This window comes from Hypanus sabinus, chromosome 12 (assembly GCF_030144855.1).
Source record: "Hypanus sabinus isolate sHypSab1 chromosome 12, sHypSab1.hap1, whole genome shotgun sequence".
Classification (NCBI taxonomy): domain Eukaryota; kingdom Metazoa; phylum Chordata; class Chondrichthyes; order Myliobatiformes; family Dasyatidae; genus Hypanus; species Hypanus sabinus.
The window spans coordinates 83,305,692-83,332,758 of record NC_082717.1 but is presented as its reverse complement, the minus strand read 5'-3'; the positions used below and the strand labels follow the sequence as shown (position 1 = coordinate 83,332,758).

General features: G+C 44.0%; 1 protein-coding gene across 2 annotated transcripts in view; it reads left to right on the top strand.

Annotated features, from left to right (window-relative positions):
- The window catches only part of dtd1 (D-aminoacyl-tRNA deacylase 1), a 167,454-nt gene extending 140,705 nt beyond the window's left edge, over positions 1-26,749 (top strand). For both annotated transcript variants that reach the window (XM_059986301.1, XM_059986302.1), the window contains exon 6: positions 22,181-26,749. In XM_059986301.1, coding sequence (XP_059842284.1) covers positions 22,181-22,183 — 3 coding nt within the window. In that variant the 3' untranslated portion in view covers positions 22,184-26,749. The remainder of the gene's footprint in view (positions 1-22,180) is intronic.
- Positions 26,750-27,067: the final 318 nt, after the last annotated feature.

Sequence of the window (27,067 nt, the reverse complement as noted above, 5' to 3'; positions counted from 1 at the left end):
CATGATAAGTTATCACAACAGGTTTCTGATAGTCTGAATGCTGAAGGTTGGTTGGCATACTACCTCTATCCTTCTGATAGCTTATCCAAGCTAACCTGGTGTGACCAAAGGTACCAAAAGTTAACAGGCTTAGTCTGGAGAGAAGCAGCATCTCCACCCACAGTATTGCAGGTGGCAGCCTGTCACCCATGCACAGAAATAAATAAATAAATGCATTTATTTATTGAGATACAGTGCAGAATATGCCCCTCTGGCCCTTAGCACTGTGCTGGCCAGCAACCTCCCGATTTAACCTTAGTCTAATCATGGGACAATTTACTATGACCAATTAACCTACCAACTGGTTCGTCTTTGGACTGTGGGCAGGAAGCTGAGCACCCGGAGGAAACCACGGAGAACGTGCAAACTCCTTATAGCCAGCGGTGGGGGCTGAAGAGAGAGCGAGGGATTGAAGTGTACAAGATTTTGGGAGGATGTTTCCCCTAATGGGGGAAATCTACATCCTGGGGACTTAGTTTCAGATTAAGGTTTCACCTCGACTGGCAGCTCCATTTGCATTCTTGCACACACCGACTGTAAAGTTCTACCTGTAAGTTCACATCATCAAATACAAAGGCACACAATAAGCATTGCTCCAGCTTTAAATTCTGTGCCAAATTGAAACAGTAGGTGCAGAAACAGGGATCTAATGAAGCAAGTGAACAAACTGTATTGATACAGGGGTCTTGTGCCTTTTTTATACTGCTGCTCCCATGTTCACTGATTGATATAGTGGGGAGAGGGAGATTAAGTGAAAGGATGGATATAACTAAAGGACATGAGAAATAGAAACATGGGTAGAACATCCTGACCAGCATGCTTACTCTGTCATTCAATAAGATCCAAATCTTTTTTAGAACTCAAGAGATTGGCAGATGCTGGAAATGCAGAGAAACAGACACAAAGTGCTGGAGGAACTTGGCAGGTCAGACAGCATCTCAGGAGGGGAATAAACAGACGATGTTTCAAATCGAGACCCTTCACCAGGATTGGAAAGGAAGGGAGCAGAAGCCAGAACAAGAAGGCAGGGAGGGGAAGGAGTCCATGCTGGAAGGTGAGAGCTGAAACCAGTTGATGGGTAGGCGTATGGGGAATGAAGTGATAGCTGGGGAAGTTAAAGGGCAGAAAGAAGAAGGAATCTGATAGGAATGGAGAGTGGACCAAAGGGGGAAGGGAAGGAGGAGGGGCACCAGAGGAAGGTGATGGGCAGGAGAGGAGAAGAGATGAGTTATGAGATGAGCCAGAGTGGGGAATGGAAGAAGAGAGAAGGAGAGGAGAAATAGCCAGGTTAGAGAAATCAGTGCTCGTGCTGTTGCGTTGGAGACTACTCTTATGCAAAATAAGATGTTGCTCTTCCAATCTGAGAGTGGCCCTATCTTGGCAGTAAAAAAGACCATGGATCGACATGTTGCAATGGCAATGGGGAGTGGAATTAAAATGGTTGGCTGCCTAGAAATAATGCTTTTGCGGATTGAGCGAAGGTGCTTAACAAAGAAGTCCTCCAACCTGCGTTGAGTTTCATTAGTAAATCTTTTTAGTTAGTGCCACTTTCCTGCTCGAACCCATATCCCTGATTATGTAAAGATCTAATAGTGTGAGGTTGATCCTTCACAGATGAGGTGTATAGAGAACTCCTGTGACTCACTATTCTTAGTGCAAATATATCCAGCTCCTCTCTATCCCGAATAGAGACTGTGGCCTCTGCTACTCTGGCTGGCAGAATAATCAAATCTGCAACAACCTTTAAGGACTTTGTAAGCTTTGCTGAGATCTGCTATCTTTTTCTGAAACTCTGTGAAGTATGGACCCAGAATGTTTAATAGCTCCCAATACAACGAACTACTCAATCCCAAGAATCAATCTGATGACCTTCACTGCTCTCCCTCTGTCTCAGCATATCCATCCTTACAGGTGCCATCTAATAGCCTTTCCAGAATGACCAATGTTGGGATTAGGTAACCTGGGTTCTTTTTAAAGAGATAAGGGAATTGGGAAAGGAGGAGGGATAGTCACAGTAATAAAGAACGGGATAAAAGCAGTAGAAAGAAAGGATTGGAACGTAGGTTATCAAGAGTGTGGATTGGTTTGGACTGAACTGAGTAACAGCGAGGAGCAGAAAGTGTTGGCAGTTTTTCTTTCTTCCTTGCTAGCGGTGTGGAGAATAATATGAAATAGAAACGCGTGTAACGGCTGATTCTGTAATCATCAGGGAGTTTTAATCTACATATCGATTAGGCAAACAAAATGGGCAATAGCAGTGGAAACGATGAATTCCCAGTGTGTGAAAGAGGGATGCTCTGTATCATCGAGGTTCCAGTGAGAGAACAGACTCATTTTTTAAAGTCTGGCACTGTGCAATGAGAAATGGTTAATTAACAATCTTGTACTTAAGGGGCCATTGGGGATGAGCGATCATGATATGATTGAATTTTATAAAAAGATTGAAGATGATGTAGTTTAGTCTGAACTACACTCTGTGGCCACTTTATTAGGTATACTTGTATATTTGCTTGTTAATGCAAATATCTAATAGCCCAATCATGTGGCAGCAACTCAATGCATAAACGTATGCAGGCAGGATCAAGAGGTTCAGTTGTTGTTCAGGCCAAACATCAGAATAGAGAAGAACTGTGATCTAAGTGACTTTGACAGTGGAATGATAGTTGGTGCCATACAGGGAGGTGTCTCAGAAACCCAAGATCTCCTGGGAGTTTCATGCATAACAGTCTCTAGCATTTACAGAGAATGTTATGACACAGAAACAAAACCCATGAGCGGCAGTTCTGCACCTTGTTAATGAGAGAGGTAAGGAGGATTTTTTTTTTAGCCAGAGAGTAGTGAATCTGTGGAATACTCTGCCACAGACAGCTGTGGAGGCTAAGACTTTGGGTATGTTTAATGTGAAAAATGATGGTGTCCTCATTGGTCAGGGCATCAAAGGTGATGGCAAGAAGGCAGGTGTATGGAGTTGAGTGGGATCTGGGGCAAGCCATGGTGGAATGGCAGAGCAGACTCAATGGACTGAATGGCCTAATTCTGCTCCTATGTATTAGGTCAGAGGAGGATGGCCAGACTGGTTGAAGCTGACAGTAAGTCAAGTAAATAGGTGTTACACCAGTGGTGTGCAGGAGAGCATCCCTGAATGCACAACATGTTGAACCTTGAAGTGACACACATAAAATGCTGGTGGAACACAGCAGGCCAGGCAGCATCTATAAGGAGAAGCACTGTCGACGTTTCGGGCCGAGACCCTTCGTCAGGACTGACTGAATTTCCAGCATCTGCAGATTTCCTCGTGTTTGAACCTTGAAGTTACAGCAACAGAAGATCACACCGGGTTCCACTGGGGTAATAAATTGGCCACTGGGGTAGGTTCTATTATCTAACAAAGCAAATGACTGTTTGAGGAGTGTGTCGGAATTAGTAGACTGGGAAACAATATTATAATAGCAGCCTACATTTAGATTAGATTAGATTCAACTTTATTGTCATTGTGTCGAGTACAGATACAAAGCCAATGAAATACAGTTAGAATCTGACCAGAAATGCAAAGAATAGCGTTATTTACGAAATAACTGCGAATAAAAAGTAAGTGCTACCAAACACAAATATAAAAGTACTGAGGCAGTCCAATATGTGTGCAATACTGCTTAGCGCTGTGAATTGAGGTTCAGCAGGGTCACAGCCTCAGGGAAGAAGCTCTTCCTGTGTCTGCTGGTGCGAGAGCGGAGGCTCCTGCAGCGCCTACCGGATGGGGGGAGAGTAAAAAGTCCATGGTTAGGGTGAGATACATCCTTGATAATGCTTTTCGCCCTGTCCAGGCAGCATTTATAGTAGATGTTCTCAATGGTGGGCAATTGGGTGCGGACAATCCGCTGGGCAGTTTTCACCACCCGCTGGAGTGCTTTGCAATCCAATACGGGACAATTGCCATACCACACTGAGATGCAGTTGGTGAGTATGCTCTCAATGGTACAGCGGTAAAAGTCCGTCAGTATCCTGGGACAGAGGTGAGCTTTCTTGATGCACCGCAGGAAATAAAGGCGCTGTTGCGCCTTTTTGATCAGAATGGAGGAGTTCAGGGACCAGGTGAGACACCAAGGAATTTGAAGCTTGATACATGCTCCACTACAGCTCCGTTGATATAGATGGGGATGTGAGTGTGGCTCCTAGCATGCCTGAAGTCCACATTGATCTCCTTGGTCTTCTGGGTGTTGAGGGCCAGATTGTTGTCGGCACACCACGCGGCCAGGTGCTGGACCTCATCCCTGTAGGCTGTCTTGTCGTCCCCTCTGATCGGGCCAGTCACCATGGTGTCATCTGCGAACTTGATATGGAATTATGGCATAGCGTTTACAGTAAATACATGTCATTTAAAGGCAGAAGCATCCAGTAGGAAAAAGTAGTTCTACCTTGACTAACAGGAAAAGGTAACAATAGTAAACAGTCAAATGAAAAGCCTTATAATATCAAAAGGAGCATTAAGGGAAGTATTCTGATATTGGCAGAGGAAGACTGAGAAGTTGAAGAAAGAGAAAAGAGTGTATGAGAGTATTCTGGAGACACATAACACTTTGAAAATACTGGCTACCTGGAGCAACACACACAAACATGCTGGAGGAACACGGTAGGTCAGGCAGCATCTACGAAGGGAAATAAACACTCAATGTTTTGGGCTGAGACTTTGAAACATCTACTGTTTATTTCCCTCCATGGATGTTGCCTGATCTGAGTTCCTCCAGCATTTGTCTGTGCCGCTAGGAGAGTATTCTGGCAAGAAACTTAGGGCTGGACTGTAAAAGTCTTTATTGGTACATAAAAGGGAAAGATCAGCAAGAGATACTTAAGAGATACTTACAAATTGAGACATAAGAAATTATATCGGGCAGTTAAAGAGCAGAGGAAATATTCTGTATCTGCCTGCATGGAAGAAAATGCAGAAATCCTCTCAGAAATGTGAGCATCCCTAGGTCTGGATTGAATGGGGATCTGAAAAAAAATAGGCAATTAAAAAAAAAACTATAAAACATTAATGTGCCTGAAAGGCGATGAATCCCTTGGACTCAATGACGCACATTGCAGAGTTTTTCAAGAGGTGTTTGTGGAGATAGTGGATGCATTTGTGATCATGTTCCAAAATTCCATGGATTTGGAAAGTAGCCAGTGTAACCCAACTATCTAAGATGGGAGTCAGAGAACAGGGAATTGCTGGCCTGATGTTAGGAAAAATGTTTGAATTTATTATTAAGGAAATGATAAATGTGTGCTTTGGGAGAAAAATAAGATTGAGCAAATTCAGAGTTGGTTTATGAAAGGCAATCATGTTTGACAAACCTTATAGAATGTTTTTCATGTTGCAACAGCCGATCTGGTCGTGCCAGAGGGTGTAGTTTTCTTGGATCTTCACAATGACTTTAACAAGCTTATTAAATGAATCGAGAGCACATGGGATTGTGTGTAATATACTGACCGAAAGGGCTGAGAGGGATTGGGGACCGTCGTAACTGGTGAGGTGCCTGAGGTAGTGGAGCTGGTGGCCCCAGCTCTTAGTAATCCGCGGCAATGGTTTGGATGGTGAGGGGCAGCCTTGATCTATCCAACTAATCTGGAGACACAAAACTGGGCCACAGTACGGGAAGGTTGTGGAAAAGATTCAAGGAAGTAAAGAGTGGCTGAGTGAACGGGTGGAAAATACAGCAGAGAGAATAAAGTATGAGTTTGTCTACTGTTGGTAAATAGGCAGAGATTCTAATTAGTGTGGGACTGAAAAACATTGGTATTTAGAGAACCCTGGCTGACTTGTACACAAACTTTATGCTGGCCTTTGTTGATGAGGATTTGAATACAAGGCGAGAGACAGCTTGCTGGGATAATATAGAGCCTTATTAAGATGGCACCTGGAATAGTGTTGCCTGGTCCATTTTCCGGAGCTAAGTGATAACATATGTGATAGAGGGAGTGCTGCAAAGATTCATCAGATTGATTCTTAGGATGGCAAGTTTGCTCTAGGAGCAGAGATAAAGGAGACTGATTTATCTCCCCTCGGGTTTAAAATAACGGGAGGTGACCTCATTGAAGGTCTCAAAATCCTTATTTTCTTGATGCTTCCCCTGACTAGGGTGTCTAGCACCAGGAGCCACAATCTCCTGATAAAGGACACAAGATGCTCTGCAGACGCTGGAAATACTGAACAACCCACACAAAATGTTGGAAGAATTCAGTAGGTCAGGCAGAGTCCCGATGAAGGGTCTCAACTCAAAACGTCAAGAGTTTATTTCCTTCCATAGATTGCTGCCTGACCTGCTGAATTCCTCCAGTAATGTTTATGTGTTGTTCACAGTGAGGGGTTGGCCATTAAAGACTGAGGTGAGGCATTTCTTTATCCTGAGGGAGGTGTATATTTGGGGTCCTCAAACTGAGAGGGTTGGGAGGAGAACTCTTCTCCTTGGTCCTTGTTTTAAATCCCCAAATTCTGAAAGTATGTACTCTGGTTGTAGATTTCCTCACTAGGGGAGATATCCTCCCAGAATCCTGCAGACTTCATCTTTTCAAACTCACATCCATAACCCAATCTGTTCAATTCGTCCTCGTAAGATACCAACTGCATCATAGCAACCAATCTATTCAACCTTCTCTGAACCATCTCACCCTTTTCAGAAAAGGAAATGAAGCCTACATCGTACTCCAGGAGCTGCCTGACCAGAGCCCTGCACAATTGTTGGACTGCTCTATCTTAATTCAGAATTGTGCTTCCCATGAATGAAACAGCAAAAAAAGAGATAATTGCACTCAGAGCACTTGTATTGTATTTCCTACTCACTGTTCAACATAATAAATGAATGCAGGTGCAGACTGCATGTGGTCTGCAGTGCACGTTATTGCTCCACTGATTGACCTTGTGCAAAGGTGGCACAGCAGTGCAGCTGGTAGAACCACTGCTTCACAGCTCCTGAGATACAGGTTCGATTCCAACCTCGGGTACCATCTGTGTGGAGTTTGCAAGTTTTCCCTGTGACTGTCTGAGACTCCACTGGGTGCCCTGGTTTCTTTGCAAGTCCCAAAGAGGTGCAAGTTGGTAGGTTAATTGGCCACAATTTGCCCTTAATGTGTAGTTGGGTGGTAAAATCTGGGAGAAGTTGATGAGAAAGTTTGAGAATGCAAATTGTGATTCATATCGGGTTGGTGTTACTGTGTGGTTGCTGGCTAGTGCAGAGATGGTGGGCTGAAGGGCCTATTTATGTACTGTATGTCTGTGTAATTGTTGGGAATCACATAAAACCAGGAGCTTCCAGTTAATCTTGAAAGGTGGTCTGAAGATATAATCTATTGGATGATGATTTGGACTATAAACTATTAGAAAATTTATTGTCAGAAAGGGATGAATATTACTCATTGTAAGAATGTACTTACAGTAATTTGCAAGCATAGTTTTCTTTCAGACATAAGGACGTGTCTCTGGGCCGTCTTTCAACATGATTAAAGAACTAAAATTGTTCTTTTAAATAGTTAGAGCCTCATACTGGAACAAAAACACACAATGTTGGATAAATTCAAGATCATCCACTTCTGGGAAATAAAATGTCCGTGATAATTTAAATTCTGAGCGAAAGAACCATTGTGAGGGTGTTCAGACAGATCTGAGTGACTTGTACACAGATGATCAGGCAGTGTCTGAACCTGTTATCTCTGCCTTTTATTCATACAAGCTCTCTAGTCTCAAAATTTCACTTTTGAAGGCCTCCCACTCACCAAGTACACCTTTGTCAGGAAACAGCCTGTCCCAATCCACACTTGCCAGATCCTCTCTGATACCATCAAAACTGGCCCTTTTCTGATTTAGAATCTCAACCCGTGGATCAGACTCATCCTTTTCCATAACTACCTTCAAACTAATGGCATTATGATCACTGGATGCAAAGTGTTCCTCTATAAGCCTCTGCCCCTGCCCTGTCTCTTTCCTTTGTAGGAGATCTAGAATTGCACACTCTCTAATTGGGACTTCTATGTACTGATCAAGGAAACTTTCCTGAACACATCTGACAAACTCGATCCAATCTGGTCCTTTTACAGTGTGAGAGTCCCAGGCGTTATGTGAAAAGTTTAAAATCACTGACTATCACAGCCTTGTGTTTCTTGCAACACAGTCTGTGATCTCTGTACATATTTGCTCCTCTAAATCCCACAGACTGTTGGGTGATCTGTAATATAATCCCACTAGCATGGTCATACCTTTCTTATTTCTCAGTTCCACCCTAACGCCTCACTAGACAAGCTCTTCAGTCTGAGCACTACCGTGACATTTTCCTTGACTAGTAATGCCTCTCTTCCCCCTTTAATCCCTCCTGCTCTATCACGTCTAAAACAAGGACCCCCAGAACACTGAGCTACCAGTCCTGCCCACCCTGCAACCGTCTCACTAATGCCACAGTGTCATAATTCCATGAGCTCATCTGCCTTTCCTATAATACTCCTTACATTGCAATACAGTACCCTGCAAAGGCTTCAGACACATAAATAGCTCGGGTGCCCCAGATTTTTGCACAGTACTGTTTTTATCAACATGGAGTGGAGAACGAGTTTGTAAATCTTGTGAGAGCAAAGAATGTTGGGAATAGCAAGGGTGGAGAGCCCCAAGCGGGGTGTGAGGCAAGTGGACATCAAGCAAGGTCATTTGATTCCAATCAATTGGTTTATAGATCATTACAGTATCTCTATTGCATCCCACTCTCTTTCCTGTCCCCCTTTTCCCAACCAGGATCCCTCTCTCCCTGCCCCTTTCCCACTCTCGGTCCACAATGGAGATCCGTATCAGAATCGGGTTTATCATCATGCTTGTTTTTGCAGCAGCGATACGGTGACCACTGCAGTGCTGTTGAACATTCTTAGACACACTAGCTATATATATCTGCCTAAGACTTTTACACAGTACCACTATGCTTCGTTTTTTGGTTCCTGACTACACCAACTTTCTCTGCAACCACACCACTATCAAATTATAGGCCAATTATAGGAAATTATAGGCCGGTAAGTTTGACATCGGTAGTGGGTAAATTATTGGAAGGAATACTAAGAGATAGGATCTACAAGTATTTAGATAGATAGGAACTTATTAAAAACAGTCAGCATGGCTTTGTGTGCGATAGGGCATATTTAACCAATCTATTAGAGTTTTTTGAGGAAGTTACCAGGAAAGTGGTTGAAGGGAAGGCAGTGGATGTTGTATACATGGACTTCAGTAAGGCCTTTGACAAGGTCCCTCATGGGAGGTTAGTTAGGAAGCTTCAGTTGCTAGGTATACATGGTGAGGTAGTAAATTGGATTAGACATTGGCTCAATGGGAGAAGCCAGAGAGTGGTAGTGGAGGATTGCTACTCTGAGTGGAGGCCTGTGACTAGTGGTGTGCCACAGGGATCAGTGCTGGGTCCATTGTTATTTGTCATCTATGTCAATGATCTGGATTATAATGTGGCAAATTGGATCAGCAAATTTGCTGATGATACAAAGATTGGAGGTGTAATGAACAGTGAGGAAGGTTTTCAAAGCATGCAGAGGGATTTGGATCAGTTGAAGGAATGGGCAGAAAAATGGCAGATGGAGTTTAATACAGACAAGTGTGAGGTATTGCATTTCAGAAGGTCAAACCAAGATAGAACATACAAGGTAAATGGTAGGACACTGAGGAGTGCAGTAGAACAGAGGGATCTTGGAGTACAGATACATAATTCCCTAAAAGTGGCGTCACAGGTAGATAGGGTTGTAAAGAGAGCTTTTGGTACATTGGGCTTTATAAATCAAAGTATTGAGTATAAGAGTTGGAATGTAATGGTGAGGTTGTATAAGGCATTGGTGAGGCCGAATTTGGAGTATTGTGTGCAGTTTTGGTCACCGTATTACAGGAATGATATTAATAAGGTTGAAAGAGTGCAGAGAAGGTTTACAAGGATGTTGCCGGGACTTGAGAAACTGAATTACAGAGAAAGGTTGAATAGGTTAGGACTTTATTCCCTGGAGCGTAGGAAAATGAAGGGTGATTTGATAGAGGTGTATAAAATTATGATGGGTATAGATAGAGTGAATGCAAGCAGGCTTTTTCCACTGAGGACAGGGGAGAAAAATAGCCAGAGGTCATGGGTTAAGGGTGAAGGGGGAAAAGTTTAAAGGGAACATTGGGAGGGCTTCTTCACGCAGAGAGTGGTGGGAGTGTGGAATGAGCTGCCAGATGAAGTGGTGAATACGGGCTCACTTTTGACATTTAAGAAAAACTTGGACAGGTACATGGATGAGAGGGGTTTGGAGGGATATGGCCCAGGTGCAGGTCGGTGGGACTAGGCAGAAAAATAGTTTGGCGCAGCCAATATGGGCCAAAAGGCCTGTTTCTGTGCTGTAATGTTCTATGGTTCTATCTGTACTGGTGCTCTGGTTTCTATCCCCCGACAGCTCTAATTTAAACCGCACAGTGTGGCACTAGCAAACCTTCCTGATGGGATATTAGTCCCAGTTCAGGTGTGAACTGTCTCTTCTGTATAGGTCCCACCTTCCCTAGAAATTCCCTTCCCAATGATCCAAAAGAATGAAGCCCTCCCTCCTGCATCAACTCCTTAACCACATGTTAAACTGTATTGTCTTCCAATGTCTGACCTCCACGTGGCTTGGGTAGCATTCCTGAGGTCACAACCTTAGAAGTTCTGACCTTTAACTTAGCACCTAACTCCCTGATGTGGTGACCCTGTTCATGAGGGTTCCTGTTAAGGGCAGCTTGGTCCTCCTGCGGTCAAGCTTTGATAAGGTTACCATTGACTTTTTGGATACACCCTTACTTCAACATACTTCCTCTATAAGGGGAACTACTGTGAGCAAACAAGTGGAGTGGCCATGGGATCGCGGGCCATTGCTAACTTCTACATTGAGTAGAGGCTCTGATTCACCGCTCTTATGACCCAAATACTTCTTCAGGTACATCGATGACATCTTCATAGTGTGGCTTCATAGATTCCAGGCTCTCCATCAGTTCCATGACCATCTGAACAGTATACATCCAAACACAAACAAGAGAAAATCTGCGGATGCTGGAAATCCAAGTAACACACGCAAAATGCTGGAGGAACTCAGCAGGCCAGGCAGCATCGATGGGAAAGAGTACAGTCGATGCCTTGGACCGAGACCTATCGGCAGGACTGGAGAAAAAAAAGATGATTCAGGGTTGATGGGTTGGGGGGGGGGGGGGAGAAGCACAAGGTGATGGGGGGAGTGATGAAGTAAAGAATTGGGAAGATGATTGGTGGAAGAGATACAGGCCTGGAGAAAGGGGAAATCTAATAGGAGAGGACAGAAGGCCATGGAAGAAAGAAAAAGAGGGAGGAGCACCAGAGAGAAGCGATGGACAGACATTCAATTTACGATGGAGATGGTTGCCTCCTGTTCCTGGACATTCTAATACAACGCAAACCGGACTGTACCTTCAGACATGACATCTATTGGAAACCCACTCACACGGTCTTGTACCTCAACAATAACAGCCACTGTCATGACTCCCAATGTAGAACAATTTTTTCTATTTCGATTAACCATGCAAAAACTATTTTGATTCAGAGAGTCTCCACAAGGAAATGAGATGATTACACAAAACGTTCCTACAGGTGAAGGACATTAATTGGGCTCTTAAAAAGGCTGACAGAAAAACCAGGAAACCTAATAACGAGTTGGAACCCATCGCTACCACCTGTCTTACCTATATTTCCACAGTTTCTGTAAGGATCGCCAGGATCCTGAAGAAATACCAGAGTAATACCATGAGGAAGCTATGCAGGTCAAAGATGACTTGGGACTCAGGTGGGCTGGCGTTTACAGGATTCCCTGTGAATGCAAAGTGCGCATATGGTGGAAACCTGCATCAAGGAGCACAGGAGGTGGATCCATTTGGGTTACCCGGAGAAATTGGCGGCAGCAGAACGTTACATTTGTAATGCCGATAGGATTGACTTCAAAGGCACAAAACTACTGTGCTGCACCAATGGCTTTTGGGACCGCCTGCTAGAGGAAGCCATTGAAATTAAAGTAGAGGAAATGAATTTTAACATAGACAGTGGTCTTGCTCTGAGTAAGAAATGGAATTTGATTGTAAACAAGGTGGGAGAGATTGGCTGAAGACAAACCAATCAGGCGGGATGGGCTACGGGGGTATAAATACCACTGCACTAGACTTACTCAGGCATCATCCCTGAAGAAGATGGCAGAGTTTGTCATTGAAACGTTGGTCATAATCGATACCTGTACCTGGCTGGAAGCCCAAGAAGCGTGTATTTGTCTCTGAACTCACTTTACAGGATCCTGTCCCTCCTGCTACCCAGGTCATTGTCAGCGATGTGGACCACGACCTCTGGCTGCTCACCCTCCCACTTGCTGTAACTTGGTCCGAGATGTCCCTGACCCTGGCACCCTGGAGGCAACAGCCCATCTGGGAATCTCGTTCTCGTCCACAGAGCCTCCTTTCTGTTCCCCTAACCAATGAATCCCCAGTCACTACAGCTCGTGTCTTTTTGAGTCCCAGAGCCAGGATCAGTGCCAGGGCTGACTGACGTTGCTTTCCTCCGCTACGTCATCCCTCCCAACAGTATCCAAAGTGGTATGCGGGGAATGGCCACGGGGGTATTCTGCACTCCCCTTACCCCTCCTGACGGTCACCTGTGTCCTGCACCTTGGGTGTAACTACCCCACTGCATGTCCTGTCTATCAACCCCTCAGCCTCCCAAATGATCTGGGGTTCATCCATTTCCAGCTCCCAACAGTTTCCGAGGGGGTTTCACTATCCCCTGAAGAGGGTAATTAAGTTTGGATGACAAATAACAGCCTTGCCTGTAATACCAATTCCATAAGTGGAAAATTAATTAAAAAAGAAATCCACGAATGCCCTTTAAATTTTGCAAATTAACAGATGATCTTATTTTGTAGCCGACATTTTTGCCCACTGTCAATTCAGATGGAATGGCCCTGGATGAGTCGGACAGTGATAGAATATGGTGATTCTCTCAGTGTTCCTAAGTGCTTTACAACCGTATGTTCAAAGTGCTCTTTTGATTATAATAAAGGTCACAGGCCAAACAGTGCCCCACAGCAGGCTGCCATAAACATCTTGAACTGTGCGTAAGTATTAGACCACAGGAGCAGAAGTAGGCCATTCAGCCCATCAGCTCTGCACCACCATTCCATCATGGCTGATCCCGGATTCCACTCAACCCCAGACACCTGCCTTCTCGCCATATCCTTTGATGCCCTGACTGATCAGGAAACTATCAACTTCTGCCTTAAATATACACACGGACTGGGCCTCCACCGGTCAGTGCATTCCACTGATTTACTACTCTCCGGCTTAAAAGAAATCCTCCTTGCCACTGTTCTAAAGCGTTGCCCCTCAATTTTGAAGCTGTGCCCTTTGTTCTGGATATCCCCCACCATAGTGAACATTCTCTCCACATCCACCCTATCTAGTTCTTTCAATATTCGATAGGTTCCAATGAGATCCCCCTCACATTCTTCTGAATTCCAGTGAGTACAGGCCCAAAGCTGCCAAACACTCCTCATATGTTAGCCCCTTTATTCCCGGAATCATCCTTGTGGACCTCCTCTGCAGGTTCTCTTTTGTTTCAAAGTAGTGCTACTGCATTCACTGCAGACGAGGTTTAATACCTTCTCCAACTAATGGTTTCTCTAACAATTCACCACACAGTCAGTTCAGGAGGGCCAACCTAGATGTTTGTACCAAGGACATGAGCCCAGCCACTTACCTTGGAAGCAATGGTGTTACTCACAAAGGTACGGTTGACTAATAGGATTATCTGAATGGCTTTAAAACATTCAGAGCTGGTTTGCCAGTGGCAGTGAAAATTGCAAGTTGTCAACGTAGGTCATTTCAAGAGAATGCTACCCAGGGAATATGTTCTATGTTTTTTTTCAGCCCAGAAGAAAAGTTCATGGAGTGAGAATTACAATGATTTGTATTTATATACAGCCTTTAAATATTGTACCAAGTTCTCTTGTAGCCAAAATGGATACTAATCCAAAGAAGGAGATTTTGGGAGGGTTGACCGAAGATTTTCATGTAGAAGTTGGAAGTGGAGGCCCTATAGGTTAAAGAGTCATTTCAGAACTTTGCCACCCACTAGAATTTAGAATTTATTTAATTCTTACATCCATCCTACAATGTGAGGGAGTACAAATCTTTGGGTTATGACTCTGTCGCAATATACAGACGTGTGAATTTAAAAGTCTAGTGGCCTGTAGAAAGAAGCTGTCCTGCAGCCTGTTGGTCCTGGCTTTAATGCTGCGGTAGCATTTGCCAGGCAGAAGCAGCTGAAACAGTTTTTATTTGGGATGATTGGTGTCCCTGATGATCTTCCAGACCTTCGTTCTGCACCTGCTGCTAAAAGTGTCCTCAGTGGAGGGAAATTCACATCCACAGATGCACTGGGCTGCCCGTACCACTCTCTGCAGTGCCCAGCCATCAAGGTGGGTGCAGGTCCCATACCAGGCAGTGATGCAGCCAGTCAGGATGCTCTCAATGGAGCCCCTGTAGAAAGTCTTGAGGTTTTGGGGACCCATGCCAAACTTCTTCAGTCGCCTGAGATGGAAGAGACACTGTTGTGCTTTTTTTTTTGCTACAAATCTGGTGTGTACAGTCCTAGCAGAGAGAAGAGTGTCAAAGAAAACAGTGCATGAGGGACCAAAGTCAAGGAGGTTAAATGAGGACTTGGTGGAATGTGAGCTTGAAGAATGTGAAATAATCCAGTAGGTTTTGGACAACATTATAAAACTGGGGTGGCATGTTACTGTAGTTGTTAACACAATGCTTTACAGAGCAGTGGCCTCAGTTCAATTCCTGCTGGTGTCTGTGAGGAATTTGTACGTTCTCCCCATGACTGCGTGGGTTTCCAGTGGGTGCTCTGGTTTCCTCTCACAAAGATGTGCAGGCTGGTAGGTGAAATGGTCATTGTAAATTGTCCTGTGATTCAGTTAGGGTTAAATTGGGGGTTGCTAGATGGTACAGTTCAAGGGGTCGGAAGGGCCAATTCCATGCTGTATCTCAATAAACAGATAAAGAACAAGCATCTGAACAAGCTAGTGCACTGATATGTTCTGGCTGCATAGTGTATGAAGGAAGTGATTGCACTGGAGAGGGTGCAGAGGAGATTCACCAGGATGTTGCCTGGGATGAAGTGCTCCAGTATGAGAAGGGTGTGTTCATTTTCCTTCCACAGTAACAGGGAGCCCGATAGAGTATATTAAAATGATGAGGGGCATAAGTGGGACAGATAGGGAGAAGCTTTACCCTATAACAGGTTTCTTAAAGCTGGAGAGCATAGGTTTGAGGTGCGGAGTGAAAGGGTAAAAAGAGATGTGAGAACTAACTTTTTCAACCAGAAGGTAGTTGGAATCTAGAACACACACAGCTTGGGTGGGTGATGGAGGCAAGAGGCATTCACAACATTTAAGTAGATGGATGTTTTCATGGTCAATGTCAGAAGACTGTGGATAAAATGTACATTAACAGTTTTAAAAGACTTCTAAATGACATTTGGACAGGTCTCTGAATAGGAAAGATTGAGAAGATTTTGGGTCTGTGATGGCAAATGAGACTTAGCTTGGATGGGCATCTTGGGTCAGTATGGAGATTTGGGCCAAAGGGATATTTCTGTGCTGTTTACTCTATTTCTCTAAGTGCCAGAGAATCGGATAGTTGGTGCTTGTTAGTCACTGTGCACATGGCTGTATAAAGGTCCTGCTGATGATAAGGGACCCAACGTTTCTGTTTTAATTAGATCACTGTTTGCTGCCTGGGTCAGGTCTGAAGAAGAAGCTGCATTTTGCTCACAGTTGACTGTGCTCTTTAATAATGAAAATTGCGGACACTCCCAGCCTTATGTATTTCCGTTGACTGGGAAATGTGTTCAAGAGAGTTGACTTTCCACGTCTGACTTTGAACTTTTTCACACCTGCAGTGGTCTGTTTAGTAAAACCAGTATGCATCAGTCCTATAAATGTCATTCGGTTTCTCTCAGTGGAATAAATTAAGGCAAGTATTTGATCTGCCATCTGCCCAGTTACGTGATACAATCTCAGCCATCCTGTCCTATGGCTCAAGTGATCGGACTCACCATTTATGTAACAACGTTTGAGAGGACAGAAAAGTGCTCAGCAGATGTTTCAGACCAGCCATTTTAGTTTGTAATGTCAACCGTGTTTATGGAAGCAAATATTCTGACATACCATCTGAGGGTGCCCACAACAATAAGCAAACGCTGCAAATCGAGAACACTCTTCTTCACTATGGGCCTCTTCTAGTGGTTGTGATCTTTAGCTGGCTGTCTGGCGTCCCCGTGTAGCCCCCTGGGTCGCCTCAGGCTCGCTCAGTTCGTTCTCGTCTAGGGGGAGCAGCCTTCGGCCCCGCCAAACTGGGTAATCAGCTGGTGTGGATGCTGTGTGATGTCCCCGCCTCGCCCAAAAACAGACAGTACACCATATGCGATTAAATGAGTACAATTTATAAAGGTTACTATAACTAAGTGATTAATAATGATACAGTCTATATGAAGAAAAAAAATAAGGGAAAGGTGCCAAACTTATCAAAGTCCAAACCACTTCGTGCACAACCGTTGGAGCTCAATTACTGAAGTCTTCTGGCCACCATTCGATCCCCTCCGAACTCCTCGACTCGCAGCTTAGGACCATCCGAAGTGGTCAACCAAGCACATCTAGCTTCATCCCCCCTCCTCGGAGTACCTCCTGGCCTCGGACCCCCGCTTGGGGTCCGTTCCTCGCCCAGCTTACAGCATCGCGTCCTCTCTCAACCCCTCGCGCCGATCTCCCCAAAAGCCCGTCAACAATAGTTTACAGACTCAGAAGAAAGAACAACATTAATCCCAATTGGTTTACAAAGGAATACAATTCTTGTTATCAGTAAATTTTAACCCAAACAAACTTCCAGCACTCTCTCGCAACAAAGAAGCATTCCTACTTTTAACAAAACAAAGAAGCCATTTTGATTACATACACAGTAACAAAGAAAAAAGAAGAAACCCCCTTTACACCCGTTACCACAGAGAAAGCAGCATCTATGGAAAAGGATAAGCAGTCAGTGTTTCAGCCAGGATTGGGGAGAAAAGGGAGAAGTCTGAATAAGGTGGTGGGGTTAGGGAGGATAGGGAGAGGAGTACAAGCTAGAAGGTGATGATGAAGCCACGTGAGGGGGAAGGTAGGTGGGTGGGGGCTAGGGTGAAGCAGGAAGCTGGGAGGTGACTGGTGAAAAAAGTAAAGGGACAGAAGGAGGAGGAGTCTCGTAGGAGAGGATGGTGGACCATGGGAGAAATGGAAGGAGGAGGGACTCTGGAGGGAGGTAATAGGCAGGTTCGGTGAGAGGGAAGCCACAATGGGGAATGGGAGAAGGGGGAGGGGGACAACATTACCAGAAGGTAAAGAAATTGATGTTTTTGCCGTCAGGTTGGAGACTCCCCGGATGGAATATGAGATGTTGCTCCTTCAACGTGAGAGTGGCTTCATCTTGGCAGCGGAGGAGGCCGTGGGCTGATATGTCAGCATAAGAAATAGGATTAGAATTAAAATGGTTGACCACTGGGAGATCCTGCTTGACAAACTTTATTCGTAACAAGCAGGACACAGCTAGTACAGGACCCAGGACAGCTCATCTGAAATGATAACCCCACAAGGAATTTAAAGTTGCTGACCCTCTCCACCTCTGAATCCCCCAATGAGGACTGGTTGTGTCCTGCTTGTTACAGATAAAGTTTAATTAAGTGTAATTATGTAAAGATCAGGCATCTAAAACTTTGACAGACTTCTATGGATGTGGTGCAGAGTATATTGACTGGTTGCATCATGGCCTGTTAGAGAGACACTAATGCCCTTGAATGGAAAATCCTACAAAAAGTAGTGTGTTTGGCCCAGTCCATCATGGGTAAAGCCTCCCCCCCCAGTATTGAGCATGTCTAAACAGAGCGCAGCAACAGGAAAGCAACATCCATCATCAGGGGCCCCACCACACAGAACATGCTATTTCATTGCTGTTGCCATCAGGAAGGTGGTACTCACCTTCAGGACTCTCAGGACTCTCACCACCAGGTTAGGAACGGTTATTACCCCTCAATCATCAGGAACTTCACTTCACTTGCCCCATTACTGAACTGTTCCTATACAACCTATGGACTCATTTTCAAAGCCTCTTCATCTCATGTTCTCAATATTTATTGCCCATTTATTTATTTAATTATTTTGTATTTGCAGAGTTTGTTGTTGTTTGCATGCTGGTTCTTTGTTCACCCTGCTTGGTGCAGTCTTTCATTAATTCTACTGTGTTTCTTGTATTTACTGTGAATGCCCACAAGAAAATGAATCTCAGGATTGTGTACGGTGACATATATGTACTTTGATAATAAGTTATCTTTGAACATTGAATATGCCACAGTATGTGTAAAGCATGTTGGAACATTATGAGAATCACTGTGCACCGTAAGAATAGTTCTTTAGTTTTTAATTAACTGTAGGGTTATTTCCCTCTCATCTATTCTCTCACATGCTGAACAACTGCTCCTGGATTCTGCTCCACCCCACCTTCACCAGGAGCAATTTACAGTAGGCAACTAACCCACCGGCATGTCTTCCGATATGGAAGATTCTGTAAGGAGCTTGTGTGTTCTCCCTGTGACTGTGTGGGTTCCCTCTGGGTGCTCCGGTTTCCTTCCACATTCCAAAGACGTACCGGTTGATTGGTTAATTGGTCATTGTAAATTGTCCTATGGTTAGGTTAGCATTAATTTGGAGGTTGGCTGGGCGGTGCGGCTTGATGGGGGAAGGACCTATTCCACGCTGTACCACAATGAAAATAAAATTGGGAAGAGACTGGTACATCCGGGAAACAGAGAGAATGTGCAGACTCTATGGACAGTTCACAAGGTCAGAATCAAGGCCACTCTAGCTTTCTTGCAGTGCTGACTGATGTGGAATCTATTGCCCAAATCCTGCTGGGTTATTTCACCTCCTCCAGATCCACATTCCACCAGCTCCTGCAACCTGTTAGTTTCAGTCTGGTCTCTGAGCTCTCCTTCTTGGACCCTGTTTCACTGGGGATGGGGCAGTCATTTTGTGAAATTCCTCCTTAATCTTAGTCTCTTTACTTTCCAGTTGCCCTAGGTTCAGGTAAATAGTTTGGGCTAATTGTAATTAAAATGCATGAAGTTTCTTCCTTTGTGAGTTTTTTTTAATTTTTAATACTTTTATTAGTATCCTAACAGTGTGGTTAACCTAAAAAAAAGTGTGAAATCTGAAAGCACTGAAGCAAACCATTTGGCCCGTTGTATCCAGCCTATCAAAAATGAACCACGTTAATCCCATTGCATATTTCTTGTTGGGTGGCTCTTCAGAGTGTTTTTAAATATGACAAGGGCCTTTGTCTCCACCAGCCTATTAGGTGACACCCACCATTCAAATGGAGCAGATTTTCTCAACTGCCTTCCAATCTGTCTCCCAGTTATTGTACTCCACCCCCTGTGGCTGCTGCTCTTCCTGCTGATGGAAATGTCTCCGTTTTTGCATGCAGTATCTCAGCCTCTCGTTTTGTACACCTTCGTTAATACCTTCCCTCATTCTCCTTTGTCCCAAAGACAGCCTGTCTTCGTAGCTTTAAAGCTTGGGTGATCGAGGTGGAGGTGGGGAGGGTGAAGAGTTTTGGTAATGATGGGTGATTGACGGGCAAGGTGATTGAAGAGGTAGAGTCCCTGAAGGGTGGGTAGGAGGAGGAAGGGAACACAGCAACAACCTGGCTAAACTCTACTGCTTCCTTTCTAGTAGTTTGATTGCTAATTTCTTTCAAATAGACTGTCAGAGATCTCAGAAACATTTCAACTGCATAACAGCTGTGGCAGCCTGGGAGCGTGGCTGAACTGGCTGTTGGAGTGTTCCAGTAGGACTGACAATCAGAGAGGCCCGCTGAAGGCAGAGTTCGACGCTGTCAGTGGAAGGAGGGGTGTATGGTACAGAAGGGAAGTCACTGTTCCCCCATAGTTTGGGATCCCTGCAGCATCACTCCAACACAGCCAACCATCTCCATGAAACCTTTGCCCTAAGCTGCTCAGTGGCACGGACCTATTTTTCAGTTATCCAGAAGGGGTGCCAAATACTTTTCGCCCTATGTTTTTCTGTCTGGGAGGTGATTCATGTTTCTCTTCAGGGCACCATCTGAATTTGAAAGCGGGATTATATTTCAATGTGTGGGATCCAGAGCCAAAAGGGAAGCCCAGTTTCCTGGAGATTCCTGCAGAACACCTGGAACATCCACTGAATTAGCATATAGTTGCTGTGAGCCCTGGGCAGCTGTTTTAACGCAAGAAGCTCAAGCTCAGTCCCGATCCGCTGTTTGCAGGGATCCTGTAGTTGTAACTCTTAATGGGTCCAGAGATGAGAGCAGGATTGGGAAAAGACCAAGACCGGGTGCTGCTAGGGATCACAGCTGGGTGCTGATCACTGACTGCCGTCCTGGTGGCTGTGGGAATTGGACAGGATCTGCTGCCCGTCACCAGCAGGTGGGGGTGACCTACCAGCAATGCTCGAAGGGAGAGTGCTGCCCTCCCTTCTTGCGGATTCAGGGCCTAGAGGGGGCTGTTCACCTCATGGATGCTGCCCTCTTGAGGCTCTGCCTATTGGAGGTGTCCTCGGTAGGGGCAGTTGTGCCCAGAACGAACCCCATTCCACTCGCACTCACACCCACACACATACACAGTCCTGTAAACCCCAGAACGAACCCCGTTCCACTCGCACTCACACCCACACACATACACAGTCCTGTAAACCCCAGAACGAACCCCGTTCCACTTGCACTCACACCCACACACGTAGACAGTCCTGTAAACCCCAGAACGAACCCCATTCCACTCGCACTCACACCCACACACATAGACAGTCGACAACCCTCTGCAGCCTTTTCCGATCTTGCAGGTTGGAGCCTCCATACTATGCAGTGACACAACCAGTACGAATACTTGTTACCTACCAAATCCCCTCAAAGTCCTAATGAAGTATAGCTGTTGATGTGTTTTCTTTGTGACTGCATTAATGTGGTGGGTGCACAATAGTTCCTTTGAGCTGTTGATGCCCAGGAACATCGGGCTACACACTCTTTCTATCTCTGACCCCTCAATAAGGACTGGTTGTATTTTCCCAGCTTCCACTGCCAAAAACAGTGGTGCCTTTGGTGAATTTATAGGTGGCATGTGGCTGCACCTAGCCACACAGTCATGAGTGTGACAGCACTGGTCGCAGTCCACCCCTTCATGCCTGTTGATCTAATTTGCAGTGCACGAAAATGGAGTGAGATTTTCACTGTAAAGGAGAGAAAGGTTAAGCACTCTAAATCCCACTGTGTTCCAGCAGGTCTGGATTGAGCCTACCCTGGTACAACCGGTCCATTTCCGGGTATTGAAAACTCTAGGGAAGTATTTTGAACACTCGGTAGTTAGTACAACAGTTGTCAATTGTAAGTTTGCCTTATAATGTATTGTAACTGAGCTTTGAGACACCACCCCGTACTTCTGAGAATGGTTACTTCTCTAACTAGATGTCCCGTCTCTCCTTATTGTTTATTTCAGCCCATTGAGTCTATACTTTAAGAGCTGTCCCATCAGTCTCAGTCCCCCACACTTATTTTCTTGTTACCTATTCTCCCACACCTACCTATGGAGTCCGCACCGATTCTCCTACCACTCAGCTGTGCTGGGAGCTAATTTAGTGGCCAAATAATCTATCAATAAGCACGTCATTGGGATTTGGATAAAAAACAGGAGGGGCAGCGAGAAAGTGCAAACACAGTGCAATACTGGAGGAGCAGGATTGAACCTGGATCACTGGAACTCTGGTGACAGTAGCACTCATTACTACATCACTGTTACTGTGTTGGTTAGTGTCTACAGAGCACAGGTATTCAAATGACAACACATGACTGTTCAGCTTGTATGAATACAGATTAACGGCATCCCTTTGACTAAAGGTGTAAAGCAGGGATGAGTTGGATTGGGAGGTATGGGACTGTTAAAAACATACACAGCATACCACTGATTCCTATTTTTTTCTTCTTTCTTTAAAGTAATGACAGGTTTTAAGAGACTTTCTTTTGGGAACACTGCACTGGATTATGGATCCCCCCTGATGTCCTGGAATATTTAAGCCGCATTGACCTCCACTCATTGTGTAAGGCATCGGAAGTAGAGAAGAGGAAGAAAAAAGAAATGAAGATATGACTGAGCTCTTGAAACCTGAAATGTAGCTACAAATAAAGTTGTTGAGAATCAAGTCCCACAAATCTTTAACCCAGGTCGCTCTTGCGATCTCTTGAAAGTACTTTTGATTGTTCTTTTTCCACAAGAAATTGTGAATTTTGGTTTCTATGGTAGGTTTAGCAGTAATAGCACAAGATTGGGTTGGCTACGACTTTTTTAATGGAGCCTGTTCTTCAAGCCATCAAGCACAATTAGTGACAGCCATCTAACCGAGCCTGGTGACCAGCTAGTTGCCAGACTGATAACCCAGCACGAAGCAGTTCAAGGACCGATTGCTGAGTCTGGTGTGAGAAAAAATTGTGCAATGCACGGCAGCGTTATCCATGGAAAATTGGACCACACTGGATCAGGTCAAGGTGCTGGGTAAGAGCCCACCATTTATCCATTCATTATCAGATTTCCTGTTGGGATTCACAGATTACTGGAGTGTAGAGCAGAAATTGTGAGATTGACCTTAAGCAAAAAAGAATGCCCCAGTATTCTTAAACTTTTCACTCCAGACCACCCAACCCAGATCTCTACCCTGTAAATCCATTCAGAGCTTACTGCTCTTCGGTTTCCCACAGAGTGTAGCTGTACTTGTGGAAGGTGAACACATGGGTAGATATTAATATGAGAATGGGCTGCCTTATAAAGAAGGCGGCAATGGGAATTGAAATAGAGCAACAAACTTTTGAGGTTAAATACTAGTTCTTTAAACAGTAAATCTTTCCAAAACAAAGGGAAAATTGAAAGTCAGCAGAAATCACAGTGGGCACATTTAAAGTTCATATTACACTTTTCACTGCTTTTTAAGAGACTCCTTGCTATAACTGCCTGTGGCTGTTCAGAAAGAAATGAGGCAAGTTTTTGAAGAAATTTTAATTATTATTCCCTTTCAATTATCAAATTTAAAGGGCTCTTTCATATATTTGTGTTTTAACTTTGTAAATTTGTAAGGCAAAGAAATTTCTGATCACAACATTGGAGCACTCAATTAAGAAATGTATCATATAAATCTGGCAGTGTACAGGAACTGATATTTGCAGTATTCCAAAAATGTATACAAATTTGTCCTTGCACTTTACTGATGGTGTGTGGAATATTGTCCTATCACCACGCAGCGTGTGTGGAATATTGTCACGTCACCACACTGATGGTAATTGGGATATTGTCCCATCACCACACTGATGGTGTGTGGGATATTGTCCCATCACCACACTGATGGTGTGTGGGATATTGTCCCATCACCACGCAGAGTGTGTGGGATATTGTCCTGTCACCACACTGATGGTGTGTGGGATATTGTCCCGTCACTACACTGATGGTTTGTGGGATATTGTCCCGTCACCACACTGATGGTGTGTGGGATATTGTCCTGTCACCACACTGATGGTGTGTGGGATATTGTCCTTACACCATGCTGCTTCAGTAAGCCATTCTGCTGTAAGTAAACTAGTAGTTCTTCTGTGCTTCACACCCTTTGCTTCTTTGGCATTTGACAGTGAATCAATAATTTCTTCAATAAAAACCGTATAAATACGCCAGTTCTAAAAGCTGCAGACAAATCATCACAAACTCCACCTTGTCAACACCACCCGCATCAGAAACTGAAAAATGAAATGTGATTGTTTACAATCGTGAAATATGCTTAACATGCCAGGGAGGTGGAGGCCAACAGCCTTTTGAGCACAGTTTAAATTCCTTTGTGCGCTAGTAGCAGAAGATGTGTGTGCACACACCTTGGGGGAACATTGGTCAAGGGTACTAAATGTTCTATATAGTCCCGTTAGAGAATTGGATCACAATGTATATCGTAGGCTTAGCACCTTGACTTACAGGTTCCAGAGCCATTATCTATGACACCCACAGATATTTGCTCCTGGCTGTAAGCCTCTATACTACCATATCTCACTATATGCAGTCTAGCATTGTGCCACCAGCTCTGGGGAGTTGGTCCTGCCATTCGAACGCTGTGGCATATAAATAATGTCCAAATGATTGAGGGCACTCTGTGTGGTAAAGTTACCCAGTGCACCACTACTGAATACTCCTGTTGGGACCAGAAAGCAAGCTGATCAAGTCTCGTGTGAAATTTCTGTTAATATGTTATGAAGTAAGGGGTTTCAGAAAGAAAGTTTCCAAGCTGCCCAAACGGCCGCTGCCAGGTTAACAACCCTTCTGATGTTCTTCATGGGGTGGTTACAGTGTGCTGGTCCCGAAAGAGAACTTCCTCTTCTGTGAACAATCTGTGCTTCCCGAAAGGAAACAGTTATACCTCATCTCCCCGAGTGGATTCTGTAAACTGCAGACACTGCAGTCCCGATCTGAAAGTTGTCCCTATCTTTTATTTTGTGGTGAATCGTAATTTTGTTTTTTTGTAAATGTTTAGAGGATGTAATAGCTGTGTTGAATTCTGAAGATCTCTGTTTGATGTGAAAGAGGCTGTATCTGTCCTTAATCTCGTGTATCCATGGTGATCATCCTCATTGTGGGCGATGTACTGTGATAATATCTGTCCATTCAATGTTCAGTCTGCTTTGTTTGCATGGTGCACATGGGGATTAGTAATTAATCCATCCAGGGTTCCAGCTCAGTGATCCAGTCTTCCCAAGGGAGCCAGGCCAGCCCAGTAAACCAAATCAGTTCAGTGACGGAGACCCCAGTGAAGCAATCCACTTTGGTGATCCAGTCCACCCGGCAAAGGAATCCAGTTCGGTGATCAAGTCCACCCAGTAGAGCAATTGGCTCAATGATCTGATCCCTCTGTCAACAGTTTCATCTCAGTCACCTCGCCCAGCCACTCCTGTGGTCCGGTCCATTCAGCAACTGGATCATCTCAGTGATCCAATGGGAAGCTCAGTGATCCAGTTCACCCAGGAGCCATTCCAATCCAGCGATCTGATTCACCTAGAAGCCTAATCCACTTCACTCATCCAACTTGTCCACAGAAACCAAACTGGCTCAAGTAGTCAGTCCACCCAGGGATCTCCACTGCTCTTCAGTGACCCAGCCCACCCACAAGGAAACTAGAAAACAAAGCATATTCAATACATTTAAATGATCTGGTCCATTTGGCCCGCTCAATGCAATACACATCTATGTGCACAGTAAGAGGGAACCCATGAGATCCCAGGGGTATGGTTGAACCATTGGGACATCTGTTTTGTCCGTCCAGTAACCCTGTGGAGATAGAAATTTAAATAAGCACTAGTATTGCAAGCACCAACTATATGGAGTTAAAAATGATAATGTTTACTATTAAATGTCCAATTCTCACTCAATTCAAATGTGATTTTCTTTTGCCTTCAAAGCATGTTACTGTGTTAAAACTACTTTGATAAATTGGCACTGGATGGAGGGTGCAAAGTGTAAGATCAGAACGTATTACATAGCATGTATGTTGCTTTTTATTTACTCTGCATATAAAATACAGAAGGTGCAGTATTTAAATATTTTCCTCGGGATCTTTTCACCAAATTCGTAAACCTATTTATGAACAACATTCCTAAAGATTAAATAGCAGAGAGAAACAAAACAGGCATTAGTTTTTTTTAAACTGACTTTGATAAACTAATTATTATGTTAACTTCATTAATATAGCTCACCTCATCTCACCTTACAATGAAACATGGTTTGGTAACATTTTCATATTGTCCTCTGCCTGGCGGAGAATTCTGCTGGTTGCCAGTATTCTGCAGCTCATACTCCAGTGACCTGTACAATTTTCCATGCAGGTTGGTCTAAGTTGCCTGATCAAATATCTACTAAAAGTTGCTTTGAGAGTTTTTCAGAATTCTTCTGCCAATCACATCCTAGTGTGGGAAGTGAAACTGCCTCATCATGCACAATAGAAAGCTGCAGTTGAAGTTGCCATTGATAGAAAAATACAGGGGTGCAAATATTATTCCTGCACAACCCAGCGGTGCAGTTTGGAGGACTTAAAGAATGACTCATCTGTTGTTAAAAAATGTTTTTTTTTTAAATGCCACGGCGTTCCCATCTGAGATTTTATTCAATTTGTAGAGAGTTTGGGCAGGCTCATTTTAACTGAACCTTTTATGAGATAAACCATTGGTGCAGAGTTTTAACCATCACCTTGCATTCCAGACCAGGGGTTGATGTAAAGTTTATGTGACGTACAGCAGGAGACTACAGCTTTGTAGAAAAGGGAGTTTTACAATTTTAAATGCAGAGTTTATAAACAAGAAAGAAACACTCTGTTTTGCTGTAACAAATCTACTCTTGTGGTTTCTGGGTAATAGCATTTATACCCATCTGGAAATTAATTTCTTTGATTAGCTGTGTTTGGGGTTTGCGGTTTGGATGAAGCATGGTGTGATACAAATTGTACTTCTGCACAAACCATCCATAATAAATGTTGTGTTTAACTTTTACACATTTGCCTCACTTTTAAGATAATCTGTTTGACCTGTTTATCCCATTGAAGTTTGTCCATTTTCTTGCCCTGGGCAAATCTGGGTGCCCAGGGTCCATAACACTCAAGACACCAATTCCGCCAGATATTGACAAGTTGTTCAACAAGTCTTTATTTGTAATTATTCTGTTTTGTTAATCTATTCTAGAGATTTCTATTCTAAATATTAATATTCTAAATATTCTAAATCTATTCTATTCTAGCTATTTCCAAATCCAGTTTGTGTCTCTTCAATTTCAGACATTAAACAATCAGAATGGTTTGTGAATCACTTTTC